At 44.4% G+C, this 13382-nt stretch overlaps 3 protein-coding genes across 3 annotated transcripts in view; 2 read left to right on the top strand and 1 right to left on the bottom strand.

Annotated features, from left to right (window-relative positions):
- Positions 1-173, bottom strand: part of ENH_00021520 (grb10 interacting GYF protein, putative) — a gene marked incomplete at both ends in the record, with an annotated part of 10667 nt that extends 10494 nt beyond the window's left edge. The window contains one exon of the mRNA XM_013579515.1: positions 1-173. This exon is cut by the window's left edge and continues 1183 nt beyond it. Within this exon, the coding sequence (XP_013434969.1) occupies positions 1-173 (173 nt within the window).
- Positions 174-4759: 4586 nt separating this feature from the next.
- Positions 4760-6377, top strand: ENH_00021510 (hypothetical protein, conserved; the record flags this gene model as incomplete). Its single annotated transcript, XM_013579514.1, has 2 exons — positions 4760-5330; positions 5959-6377. 2 exons carry the CDS (start codon positions 4760-4762, stop codon positions 6375-6377), a joined length of 990 nt encoding a protein of 329 aa, XP_013434968.1.
- Positions 6378-7933: 1556 nt separating this feature from the next.
- ENH_00021500 (serine/threonine protein phosphatase, putative) lies at positions 7934-9659 on the top strand (the record flags this gene model as incomplete). The annotated part of the gene is made up of 5 exons (XM_013579513.1): positions 7934-8035; positions 8288-8464; positions 8761-8820; positions 9144-9219; positions 9547-9659. The coding sequence occupies 5 exons, from the start codon at positions 7934-7936 to the stop codon at positions 9657-9659; spliced, it is 528 nt and encodes a 175-aa protein (XP_013434967.1).
- Between the last annotated feature and the right edge of the window lie 3723 nt (positions 9660-13382).

Below are 13382 nucleotides of genomic sequence, written 5' to 3'. Positions count from 1 at the left end.
GCTGTGCTGCCGGCCCCGGGGGGCCCCCTGGCCAGTGCCCCAGTGGGTGCAGCAAAGCTTCTTCTGTGGGGCGCAGCAGCTGAAATCGCGCTGCTGCTGCTGCTGCTGCTGCTGCTGCTGCTCGCAGCGGGGCGCGGGCGCCCCACTCCCGCTGCCGGCCTGGGTTGGTACATATTGCTGCTCTCTCTGCTGCAGTGCTTGTTTTGCTGCTGCTGCTGCTGCTGCTGCTCCTTCTGCTGCTCGCTGCGCTCGCGCGCGTCTGGGGCAGGTCTGCTGCTGCAGTCCGCCGCAGTTTGTGGCTCTGCTGCTGCCGCAGCCGCTGCAGCTGCTGCAGCTGCTGCTGCTGCTGCACAGGAAAGCTACGCAGGCCTCAGTCTGGAAGTCCAGCCATGCGGCTGAGACACTTGCTGCTGCTCTCTCCGCGCAGCAGAAAGCTGTGCCCGCTCGCGCTGCAACCCACGGCAGCAACAGGGGCCTCCAGCAGCAGCAGGGGCCTCCAGCAGCAGCAGCAGCAGCAGCAGCAGCAGCAGCCCGGCGGCGCCAACTGAGTATGCAACTACAGATGTAGCGCAAAAATGGGCAGTGCGAGGAGCAGTGTGGCTAAAGGGGCAGATAGAGGGCCAGAAGAAGATGCATGAAATGCTGCAGCAGCAGCAGCAGCAGCAGCAGCAGCTGCTGCTGCAAGGAGGCGGGTGTCTGTAAGGGGCACAGCGCCGGGTTGGCTCTGTTGAGTAGATGCGAAAAGTAGAAAAGAAAAGAAATGAATTTTGCTTCTCTCCAGCAGCAAAAGGCAATCCATGCAAAGATGCCCACAGAGCCCTGCGGCCACGGAAGGAGCAGCAGCAGAGGAGCCGTTCGGCGCCGGACTCAGGTGTATAGGCAGGTAAAATTACAAAATGATTACTATTTCTTGCGTTTATTTCTACTTCTCGTCAAAAACGCGGAAACAAAAGCACTTCCAAGACCCCGCTGCCCCTCGCAACCGACTAGTAACAGCAGCAGCTGCAGCAGCCGCTGCTGCTGCTGTTGCTGCTGCTAGCAGCAGCAGCAGCAGCAACAGCGGCATAGTCGAGCTGCTGCTGCTTCTGCCACGCGTGTCTGGCGCCCGCGACGCCCTCCGCGCTTTCTACTTCTTTCCAAGTCCTCCAAATTAATAAATAGATTTATTATTTAGGGTTTTTGTCTTCAAAAGAACAAAAAGATTACCCGGAGCCCCGAAGAGGAGGAGTTGCTGTCCCTGGGGGTACATGTACATGTCTCTTTCAGCCAGCAGGGCTTTTGCTGCACTTCTCTTTTCCTCTTTTTCCACTCCGGAGTGTGTAGTTGGTTTTTCTTTTCCTTTTCTCTTTCACTTTCTGCATTTGTTCCCGATGTGCTGCAGCAGCAGCAGCGGGCGCTGCAGCGGGGCGGCGCTGCTGCGCTGCTCTCTGCCCAGCAGCAGCCGCTGCTGCAGCAGCAGCAGCAAACGGGGCCGCGGACTCCGATGTGCATTAATTAGTTGTTTTAGTTTGCAAAGTAGATCGAAATAAAGCCAAGAGAAGAGCCGAAGCTGAGCACAAACAGCAGCAGCAAGAGCAGAAGCACGAGCAGCAAACTGAAAGCTGAACTTCATCTAATGCAGCACATTTGCACATTGAATTTAATTCAAGAAAAAGACGCACAAATAAACTCGCCAGGAAAGCAGCAGAAGGCAGAAGGCAAAGAAGCTGCTGCCTCTGGCTCGCACGCCATTTCCCAAAAGATGAAAGATGAACACTGCAGGATCTTCAAGGATCCAGCATCTTTCTTCGCGCCTTCTCTTTCATTTTAATAATAATACTTTTTAATTTATTTATTTTATTCCTGGCGGTCTGGCTGCATGCACATTTGGCTCCTTGGGCGCGTGCTGCTGCGGGCGTGCGGGCATTTCCTCTTCGGGCTATTTCAGCCTATATTCAAGTTTGTTGCTTTTCTTCTTTTCTTTTATTTTCTCCTTTTTTTTCCCTTTATTTTCATTGATTTGATTTGATTTGATTTATCCTTCAAACGCATGCATCTTTTCCTCTCTCCGCTCGGTGTTTCCGTGTTTTTGCCAGTTTCCGATTCATTCTTTTATTCATCTTTTTGTCTGTTTGCAACTCTCCTGCTAAATCTGCATTGCTGATGAGGCAGTAATTGTTTATTTTATTGTAAAATAGCATTTTAATTCTTCCTTTTGTTCAAAAATGGAAAAAAAAACATGACTATTTGCTTCAGTTCAAGTTGTTGAACAGATTCACGAGTTGCTGTGCACAAAGTTACTTGCTGCAGCTTTGCGAATTTTTTGCCTTTGTTTCTTCGTGGTAACTTAAAAAGAAGTATATTTGAATCTCTTTATTCACTTTTTCACATTTATTTCCAGAAACGGTGAAATTAAACATGCAAAGGTCACAAAAGTTGATGTTTCTGTTTTTGTTTTCGCCGAGTTTCCGCAAAAGACGTTTATTTGTACTTTTGTTGATTTGCTTAGCAGTTGAAATAATAAATAAAGAGGCATGGGATGCAGCAGTTGTGATTTCCCAAGTTTGTTTTTTGCATTTTCTTGAATTCAAAATCGGAAAAAAAAGTTCATTTGGGAGCTGTCTTGCAAATGAAGAGTCGGGGCTCCTCTAAAGAACAGCTTTATTCGCTTAATGTAATTATTTATTTCTCCTTTTTCATTTAAATGACTTCAGTAAAATTTCCATCTTCTTCTGCTTCGCGTTTTGCTCTATTATTTTTCACTGGTCGAGGTTCTTTTGGGAGATCACCAGTTGGCCAATTTCTGAACTTTCTGCACATTTGAAATTGCCAGGAGTGTCTGTTTTTTGTTTTTGTTTTTAATCTGGAATTTAAGAATTAATTGCTTTCAATGTTTTCTACTTTGCATTTGTGCATGCAGAAGTCTGCAAATAATTTGAATTCGTTTTCTAATTTGATTACTCGCAGCTGCTTTCTGAGCAGCTAAAGAACGAATTTGTTCCTTTGCTTTCGCAGTTTTGGTGAAAGAGCCATCAGCTTGTTTCTTTCGCTTTCTTGGCATTTAATTGCTTTTCTTTTTCATTTTATTTTTGTTTTCTCATGAATAAATGCCACTGAAACGGCTGGGGAGTTTGTGGCTGCACAAACGTGCCAGTTATGCAGATAGTTTCAGGCGAAGACCCAAAAAAAGGCTGAATGCTGAAGTTCAAAGAGTTTGGCACTTTGCTGAGTGACCCTGTCTGCATGCAACTTAAATAAAAAACCAAATAAATATAAAAAGACTCGAAATATGCGGCAAAAAGAGAAAAATCCAGAAAGCAGCGGCAAAAGAGCGAAATGAGCCAAGTATTGAATGGCTCCGAAAAGAGTTCAACAGAAAGCAGCGAGGTGACCCTCCCTGTTTGCGCGGAACAATCGATGAAAACAGTTTCTCAATCCAATTAAATTGTAAATACTTTTATAATTAAATTGTAAATACTTTTATAATTTTTGCATGCAAGCTTATTTGCTTCATATAACGCCGCGGTGTGACTGGCAAAGTATTCAAAACAGCATCTGGCCCTGCACGGCTGCCATCGCTAGGCGATATGCGGAAAGAAATGGGGGAATAAAGCACTTAATAATAATAATTTATATTTATTTTGTAATAAAAAAGACAAAAATTTATTATTCACAGTCAATTTGAAGCAAAAGAAACTGACTCTACCCACGGGCCAGCCTCCCCAGTGTACACCCGAAGGTCACCTGCTGGCGGGCCCGTTGCTCTGAAGCGCATTTTTTGCAGTTTTCCGGGAGATTTGCAAATAAAAAAGATAAAAATCAACATAAAGCATATTAAAAAAGTGTTTTAGAACTTTTTTGAAGTTAAAACTCCAGTAAATGAAGTGGAAAAGCCTACGCCAGCACCGCATGCGCAGCTCGCGAACAGCAGCGGCTGCTGAAATGGTCGTAATCTTCCCTTGATTTTTCCGTTTAAAAAGTAAATTTGCAACTTTAATTGAATTTAATCATTTATTAGGTTTAAATTGGTTAATCGAGAGCTTCTTTTCCCGTTTGTCTGTACAGCAGAGGCCTCAAGACCCATTCAGTTGTTTCCGCAGCACTGGAGCACGCCGGAACTCAGACATTTCTGCAGGATCTCTCAAAGTTTGCTGCTTGCCACTGGCTTAAAGACTCAATTATTGGGAAAGTATTGAATAAAGAAAAGAAATATGTCCTTTTAGACCATTTGTGTTCAACTTTTTCGAAAAACGAGCAGACACAGCAGCGTAAGTTGCAAAGGCTGTTTGCAAGTGCTGGAAACAGGCAACTGTGGGCGAAGCAAAGTGCAGCAATAAGCTCGTAAATAGAAAGAGAAAAAAGATTAAAAAGAAAGAACTAATTCTTCCATTAGTTGCTTCCTTAAAGTAAATAAAAAAAAGAAAAAAGATTAAAAAGAAAGAACTAATTCTTCCATTAGTTGCTTCCTTACAGAGCTTTCTGTAGTCGCCAGTGTGCGGAGCTGCAGTTTGCGACTTTCTTTTTTTGTTTTCAGATTTATTTCTCGATTTTACTTCTTTTCAATTAACTTTCTTTAATTGAAAAGAAGCAAAATCGAGAAATAAATTAACTTTATTTAATTGAAAAGAAGTAAAATCGAGAAATAAATCCAAGACAAACACAAGGCAGCCGGGGCTGCACTTGAGTTTCTTTTTTTGCAAGTTTCTGTTTTTGTGGCTGCGAGCTGGGGCGCTGGGGTGTACGTACACCCCGTTCTGCATGCGCTGCGCTCCTCAAACCAATGGAGCCAAGGCCATTTTTTTTCTCTTTAGAAAGGAAGCAATTAATGGCTCCTGTGGGGCCCCCGCCGGCCTCTGCGCGGCGCAGTGCAGCAGCAGCAGCAGCAGCAGCAGCAGCAGCAGGCACTGTCAAAAGCATCATTGATGGCACCTGCAGCAGCACTTGCATGCACATTCCTTGCTGCGCCCCCGGCAAGAACTGCAGCAGAACTCAGAAGGTCCCGAAGCACCTGCAGTCGAACGAAATGTACCAAGTGCTGCAGCCCTCTGCGCACCAGCAGCAGGAAGCAGCAGCAGCAGCAGCAGCAGCAGCAGCAGCAGCAGCTAGCGCTGCAGCACCTGCTGCTGCTGCTGCTGAAGCCCCTGGCGACCCCGCAGACGCGCAAGGTGTACAGACACTGCAGCGCCCCACACAGGGCCGGAGAAGCCGCCTCCGCCTCGCCTCTGCATGCCCAGCAGCAGCAGCAGCAGCAGCAGCAGCAGCAGCAGCAGCAGCAGGACTCTACCCCTGGTCTCAGGGGCCCCCCCCGCCCGCCCCCGCGCTCACCTACAGCCGGCAGCAGTACCTGCAGAGTTTGACCTCCAACATATTTCAGCCCCAGTTCATTCCCGTAGGACTTCACAATTCTTTTAATTCTTTTAAATCAATCATTTCAAATTCTTCTTTTAATTCTTTTAAATTAATTATTTCTAATTCAACTTTCCAAAAAGATCAACAGACACTTCAAGCCGCTCGGCTTCGGGTGTACAGACACTGCGCTCCAGCACGCACGGCGCTGCAGCACTGACCAGCTAGCTGGCTGTTTTGCCAGCTAGCGAGCTGGTGGCTAGCTAGCTAGCTAGCTAGCTAGCTAGCTAGCTACCCAGCTAGCTAGCGGGTTCAAATAGCCTTAGCCAGCTAGCTAGCTAGCTGCGTGAGGATTTGTAGCTAGCTAACTGCCCAACTAGCTAGCCAGCAAACTCGACCTTCCCTCGCTCACGTGGCTAGCCAGCTGGCTAGCAACTAGCCAGCTAGCTAGCTAGCTAGCTAGCTAGCTAGCTAGCTAGCTAGCTAGCTAGCTAGCTGGCTTGCTAGGTAGCTAGCATGAAAGCTAAGGCCGCAAATAGGCGAATGCTTAGCTAGCCCTAGCTAGCCCTTCAGGTGTACGTACACTGCAACCCCACAACGCTGTCACTTTTATTTTTTTGCTTTTTTGAGCAGCCCGATCCTCCCAAGGGAAAGCGGAGATACCCAATGCCAACATCTCCGAATTTTATTGTCTTTTGTCCAGCAGCAGAACAGTAACGGGCCGCAGCAGCAGCAGCAGCAGCAGCAGCAGCAGCAACTGCTGCGTAGCTCTGCGCAAAGGAAATGGCAGCGAAAGCTGTGCGGCCAAATGCAGCAGCAGCAGCAGCAACAGCAGCCTCAGCTGCACCCGCGAAATATGCATTCAAGGCAGCAGCAGCAGCAGCAGCAGCAGCAAAGCAGACACAGCAGCAGCAGCAGGCAAAGCAACAGCGGCAGCGTCGGCCACAGCAGCAGCAGCAGCAACAGCAGCAGCAACAGCAGCAGCAACAGCAGCACAAAAAGCAAACTGGAGCCCCTGGACCCCACAAGTGGCTGCTGCTTTTGCTGCGTGACTGTTCTCGGGTGTACAGACAGCTCGCCAAAGAGCAAATGAGCAGCAGCAAAGTTGGAAGAAATAAAAAATAAAAAAGAAAATGAGCAGCAGCAAAGTTGGAAGAAATAAAAAATAAAAAATAAAAAAGAAAACAAATGAGGGCAATGTGAGTACCAGGTTAAAAGAGAAAATGAGAAAAAAGAAAAATTAAATCAACAGAAGCAAAAAATGCCAAGGGGTTTATTCAAAGTTTTCTCAAAAAGATTAAAAACACTTTTTTGCATTTTCAGAAATAGTCTCTCCGGCAAATAAAGATTAAAAAGTTTATGAGAGAGAGCTGCACCGTCGCTGCTGCGCTCACAGCAGCAGCAGCAGCAGCAACAGCAGCAGCAGCAGCAACAGCAGCAACAGCAGCAGCAACAGCAGCTGCAGCAACAGCAGCAGCAGCAGCAACAGCAGCAGCAGAAGCAGCTGCTGCTGCTAGGAGATGAAGCGTTTGTGCATTATTATTGTTGTGCATATTTTTTGGCATTTTGGAAGCAGCGCAGCAAGCCCAGCTGTACGTACACCGCAGCGCTGGACCACTGGTCACTTGAGCTGCTTCGAAGCAAAAAAGAATTTAAAAAAATAAAAATAAAAAGATGAATTTTTGCAAACTAATGGTGACCAGTGGTCCACTCCTCAGGAGAAAATAAGTCTGTTTTCTGTTTTTCTGTTTTCGGATTAGAAATGAAATTAAAAAGTCAAAAAGACGCAAACAGAAATGAAGCAAAGTCTCGAGGCCTGGCTAAACTCCCCTTGCTGCTGCTGCTGCTGCTGCTGCTGCTGCTGCTGCTGCTGCTGCTCTGCTGCAGTCCAGAGACACTTGAAGCAAAAGAAAATGTGAAACTTTTCTTCTTTTTTTCTCTACTCGAACACTTCGTGTGTATCTACTCTGGACTTCCCCTCGTGCACCCGCGTGAGGTGTACGTACACCGCAGCCCCACCCCCAGACACGCCAAGATCGCAGCTGCTTTCCGACTGCCCTTCAGAAGCTGCTGCTGCAGCAGCTGCAGCAGCAGCAGCAGCAGCAGCAGCAGCACTGCGGGTAGCAGTTTGCTGCGTTTTCACTTGCTGGCCACTGTGGGCTGTGCCTTGGGGCGCAGTGGGCGCAGCTCTCGGCGATATCCCACTCAAAGAGTAAATAAATTAACTTGAAAATAGTAAATAAATTAATTTGACGCACTTTTAAAAGTCCTGTTTTGCGAAGGAGGGTGTGGGAAGGGAGGCGAAGCTGTCTGTACACCTGAATCCTGAACACACGAAGACGCCGCCGCCTTCGTGGGGCCCCCAAAAGCGGCAGTCGGCGGGCCTTTGGGGGTCTTAGGGGCCCCCTTGAAGAGTTTTATTTGTTTAAAATGAAAAAAGAATTAAAAAATAAGTAAAGCTGGGAAATTTGCCGCGATTTGAGGCTGCGCGCGCCGCAGCAGCCACCCTTGTTCTGCAACGCCTGTCAGCTCTCCCGGGGGCATTTCCGCCCCTTTTCAGATAGTTTTGTTTCTTTGTAAAGTCTTTTTCTTTTTGACTTCATTTAAAATGCTCGTCAAAGTCCAAAGCACTTCCCTCACCCTCCCGGGGGCGGAAGACCAACTCACGTGGTCCGGCCCGTTCACCTTCGCGCTCATCGCCGATCCGCAGGTAATTGTCGGCAGTTTTGCATGAAAGAAAGAAAATAAACAAAACAAACTCAATTTGCGTTTAATTTCCTCTTTTAATTGACTGAAATGCGGCAACGGAAGCCTCCGACGGGTGTTTCGTGCGCCGCGTCCAGCACGGAGTTGAGGTGTATGTACACCTCAGCTTTCGCTTCTCCCGGTGACCCGTGCTTCGCCTCCCGACTGTCACTTCTTTTGCGGTTTTTTGGATTTCTTTTTGTTTAATGGACTTCAGTTTGGTCTTTACCGCAACAACAACTCCTGGGAAGAGGAGCGGCAGCAAGTTGCCGAGTGCATTCTTGCTGCAGCTTCCCTCAGCAGCAAACCCGCATTTATTGCCATCTTGGGAGATCTCGTGCATGCGCCAGTGCCGGCCCTCAGCCACGAGAGCCTCCAGGACGAAGTCAGAGCCGTCCGGGCAAGCCAGGGCTGCAGGGTTTAGGGTTTAGGGTTTAGGGTTTAGGGTTTAGGGTTTAGGGTTTAGGGTTTAGGGTTTAGGGTTTGGCGCAGATCTTCAAGTGGTCAATTGAAAAGCCTTTCGAGCGACTTTTATCTTCTAGCTTAGCCTCTCTGAAGTGCAAAGCTCCAACTTGGGAATTTTCTGATTAATTCAGAAAAAGTGGAAAGTGGAAAATAAATGCCAATCGAACAGTTGAATGAAAAGGGGCTGCATGCAAAGTCAGGTGTACGTACACCTCGTGCGCGCAGGACCAACAAGCAAAGGACTTGAAAGATGTCATTGACAAACCCAGCAAAGATGTGCCAGTGGTGCGTCTAAACCCTAAACCCTAAACCCTAGGAAACCCTAAACCCTAAACCCTAGAAAACTCTAAACCCTAGAAAACCCTGAACCCTAAACCCTAGAAAACCCTAAACCCTAAACCCTAGAAAACGCTAAGCCCCAAACCCTAAAAAACGCTAAACCCCAAACCCTAGGTGAAGGGCGTTTCTTTTTTTGAGAAGTATCCACTCAAATGATTGAGCAAAGTCGAGTTCTTTTTGGAAAAATCCACTTAAAATGATTTAAAATTAAAACTAAAATTAAATTAAAATTCTTCCGGACTTGTGGCTCGTTTGGGGTGTACGTACAGCTCGTGCTCCCCGGAAACCACGACGTGGGCAACGCCCCCACAGCAGCTTCAATTGCCGACTATGAGCAATTGTGGGGTAAACTTTGAAATATTTAAAAGTTTTAATGGATTAAAACATTTAAATAAATAAAATGGCAGAGACAAACAAACAGCTAGCTAGCTAGCCAGCTAGCCAGCTAGCCAAGTTGCCGGCTAGCTCGCTAGCTAACTAGCTCGCCAGCTAGCTCGCTGGCTAGCTAGCTAGCTAGCTAGTTAGCTAGCTAGCTAGCTGGCTAGCTAGCTAGCTAGCTGGTCAGCGAGGGCTCGTGTTTTCCTGCCGAAGTCTGGCACTTTAAATGGATTTTAAATGGAATTTTTTGTTTTTGAGTTTTCTTTTTTTGCTTTTCTGTTTTTTGTTTTGAAGGAAAAGATCACTTCAGCTTTTGGTTTGGAGGCGTCAAATTCGTTGCTGCCAATTCTTCTGTTCTTTACGACGACACAAATGCCAAGGAACTCGCAGAGGCAAGCAATGGCTAGCTAGCTAGCTAGCTAGCTAGCTAGCTAGCTAGCTAGCTAGCTGAATACGCAGCTAGCTTGGACCCTGGCTACCGATCTGGCCGTCTGTGTACATATGTGGCTAGCTATCTAGCTGTCTAGCTATTTAGCTAGCAAGCTAGCTAGGTGGCTAGCTAGCTTGCTAGCTGGCTGGCTGGCTAGCTAGCTGGCTAGCTAGCTGGCTAGCTAGCTGGCTAGCTAGCTGGCTGTGCGGCAGTCTGGTTATGTGCACCGCCTGCCAGCGAGCCAGCTAGCTAATGATTCGAATGTCTGTCTCAGGAGTTAGTTAGATGACACGGCTAGCTAGCTAGTTCGCTAGTTAACTCAGTAGCCAGCTAGCCAGCTAGCTAGCTAGCTAGTTACTTAACTAGCTACCTAGCTAGCTACCTAGCTAGCTAGCTAGCTAGCTACTTAACTAGCTAGCTACCTAGCTAGCTGGCTAGCTAGCTAGCTGGCTAGCTAGCTAGCTAGCTAGCTAGCCGGACACCTTTGTGACGTGCATGCGAAGCTTTTGTTAGTTTTGTGCAGCTCATGTTGATTTATTTGATTTCAAATAAATGTTTTTAAAGTTTCTTTTTGCGTTTTGACAGGAACAGTTTGAGTGGATTGAAAATGAATTAAAAGACGGAGTGGAAAAAGGTAAAAAAAGTTTTGCATTTGCAAACTTGAACACAGAACAGCCACCAGTGCAGGAAAATGAATAATAAATGATAAATTAATTAAGAATTAATTAATTGATTAATAATTAATTAATTAATTAATTAATAATTAATTAATTAATTAATAACTAATTAATTAATTAATTATTATTTATTTTTCAATTTAATTTCCGCAATTGGCGCTGTTTTGCGTTTTGCTTTTTGAGGGGTTTCTGCACGCTGGGGTGTACGTACACCCCAGCGGCGCCGCGAAAACGCAGCAAGTCCGAATTTTCGTTTATTTATTTTATTTTAATTTTTTGATCTTTTTGAAGGCGCTAAGCAGCAGTTTCTTCTCCAACATCACCAGTTTTATTGGGACAATTGGGGGGAGGCAGATGACAAGACAAACACAGTGGAAGTCCGGCAAATGCGAGTTGTAGGCCATTGCTATTTGCTGCTTCAGCTTCTTTTTCGTTTTCTTTTTTCTCCTTTTTTGATTCTTTTTTGTTTATTTGTCTTTTAAAATGTTTCCTTTTGTTTATTTATTTAATGGAGCCGCTCTCTTGTCAATTTAAACCTTTTTTTCGCTTTTTTTGTTTCTCCTGTTCGTCTCTTTGTGCTCTTTTGTCTCAATTTCCTTGTTCACTACTCCCTTTTAATTATTTATTTATTTATTTATTTATTTATTTATTTTATTTATCCCAGTTAATTCAAATTCAACATTCAGCATCTTTCTTTGCTTCTTGTTTTTGTGTTTGTTAATGAACCCCTCTTGCTGCTGCTTGCTGCTGCCACTCAGCATTTTGTTTGCATCTGTTTGTGTAGTTCAAACAAATGGGAGAAACTAATTATAAATTAGATTTAAATGTAATTAAATTAAAATAAAAATGCAAAAGAACTGCAGTTTCAAACAATTGCGGAGAGGGGCTGTTGGGGTGTACGTACAGCAAAACCCAGTGTCGCTCTTCCAACTGCCCAAAAGGTGGAGAGAAAGATTTCAGCCTTTGATGAAAAAGTACAAAGTGAGTTTTTTAAGTGTTCTTTAAATATTATTTAAATGTTCTTTTAAATATTCTTATTCTTTAAATATTATTTAAATGTTCTTTTAAATATTCTTATATTATTTAAATGTTCTTTTAAATATTCTTTTAAGTCTCAAAACAAAAAAACAAGGCCGAGACAATGCACGCACTAGCAGCAGCAGATCCAGCAGTAGCAGCAGCAGTAGCAGCAGCAGCAGCAGCAGCAGCAGCAGCAGTAGCAGCAGCAGTAGCAGCAGCAGCAGCAGCAGCAGCAGTTAGTTCCTTCTTTTGGAGCCCTCAGCAAAAAGATGAAAATGGAGTGCTGTGGAGAGTTAAATGGAGCATTTAATGAAGTGGAGAAAGCATTAAATGAAAAGATGAAATAATAAAAAATAATAAAACTTTTGTTTTGAATTTGTTTTGCAGGTTGCTGCTTCTTTTCATGGCCACTTGCACTACGACTCTTTGCTGCGAGATGGAGATACACCCCAAATAGTGACCAGTTCTTGCGGCTTCGCAACGAACGACGGAAGGTCTTTACTTGCATTTTAGTTTTGCATTTATTAATATTTATTAATATTTATTATAAATAAATATAAATATTTATTTAAATGCTTATTTGTACATTTTTAAAATCAAAATCTGAAACAGGAAAACGCCGGTACACCCGCGAGCTGTACAGACACCGCGGTCATTTTCGGAATTCGAAAATTGTAATTTTTTTTTCATTTTTTTGCGCTTTTTCGCTCTTTTTCTTTTGTTTTTTCTCCCTTTTATGTCCTTTTGTTGCTGCTCTTCGTCTTGTGATTTATTTCCACTTTTTTTTCTTTTTTTTCTCTTTTTTTTCCCCTTTTTTGCAGACCCGGCTGGCGTTTGGTGACTGTTGAAGAGTCGAATTTTGCCCACGAGTTCCACCCCGTGAAATGGCTCACAGCAGAATATCCTTTTTCTCCTCCTCGCTTTTCAACTTAATTAAATAATTAAATTTAATTAATTAATTATTTAATTAATTATTTAATTAAATTGAATTAATCAAATAATTGTAAGTCAATTAATTCTTAATTAATTGATTTGTTGTCGATTGATGCATGCATCTACTTGTTGATTTGTTTGCTGCTGCCCTTTTGTCTGAAGCCTCTTTATTTGAACATTTCATTTTTGTTTTTTTTGTTGCTTTTGTCCTTTTGTTTCATTTCTTTCTTTCTCATTTATTTATTTATTTATTTATTTATTTATTTATTTATTTATTTATTTATTTATTATTTCATTTTCCGGGGCTGAGGCTGGCGAGGGCTTGACTGTTGTTTCTTCTTTGTTTAACTTTTCCTTTTCCAGTACTTTTCGCCTTTCATTTTCCCCCCTTTTCCTTCTAGGGTTTAGGGTTTAGGGTTTAGGGTTTAGGGTTTAGGGTCTTAGCGTTGCTTGTTGAACTAGTCCTTTTTCACTCCGTAGCCCCTGTCTATTTGTTTTCGCCTCTTCGCTTCTAGGGTTTACGTTTTAGGGTTTAGGGTTTAGGGTTTAGGGTTTAGGGTTTAGGGTTTGGAGTGCTTTTGAGGGTTTAATGCTGTAGAGCATCAAATTGATGTCTTCTCAGAGTCAACCTTGGGGGCCTCTAATCTTACAAATGTTTTTTATTTTTATTTATTTCAAAATAAATTAAAATGATTTTATTTTCCAAAAAATAATTTGCAAAGCCTAAAAAGAGGCCTAGACACACAAGGCAGCAGCGGGAACTGTTACAAGAGCACTAGACTCAAGCAGCAGCAGCAGCAGCAGCAGCAGCAGCAGCAGCAGCAGTAGCAGCAGTAGCAGCAGTAGCAGCAGTAGCAGCAGCAGTAGCAGCAGCAATAGCAGCAGTGGAGGCAGTAGCAGCAGCAGCAGCAGTAGCAGCAGAAGCAGCAGCAGCAGTAGCAGCAGCAGCAGCAGCAGTAGCAGCAGCAGCAGCAGCAGCAGTAGTAGTAGTACTAGCAGCAGTAGCAGCAGCAGCAGCAGCAAGTTGCATAAGACATTCCAATCAATTTCTGTTTTGCAATTTGAAAAGA

Source organism: Eimeria necatrix, genomic scaffold (genome assembly GCF_000499385.1).
Source record: "Eimeria necatrix Houghton genomic scaffold, Enh_scaff174, whole genome shotgun sequence".
NCBI classification, from domain to species: domain Eukaryota; phylum Apicomplexa; class Conoidasida; order Eucoccidiorida; family Eimeriidae; genus Eimeria; species Eimeria necatrix.
Note: the sequence above shows the minus strand (reverse complement) of the source record. Positions and strands in the feature narration are given on the sequence as shown.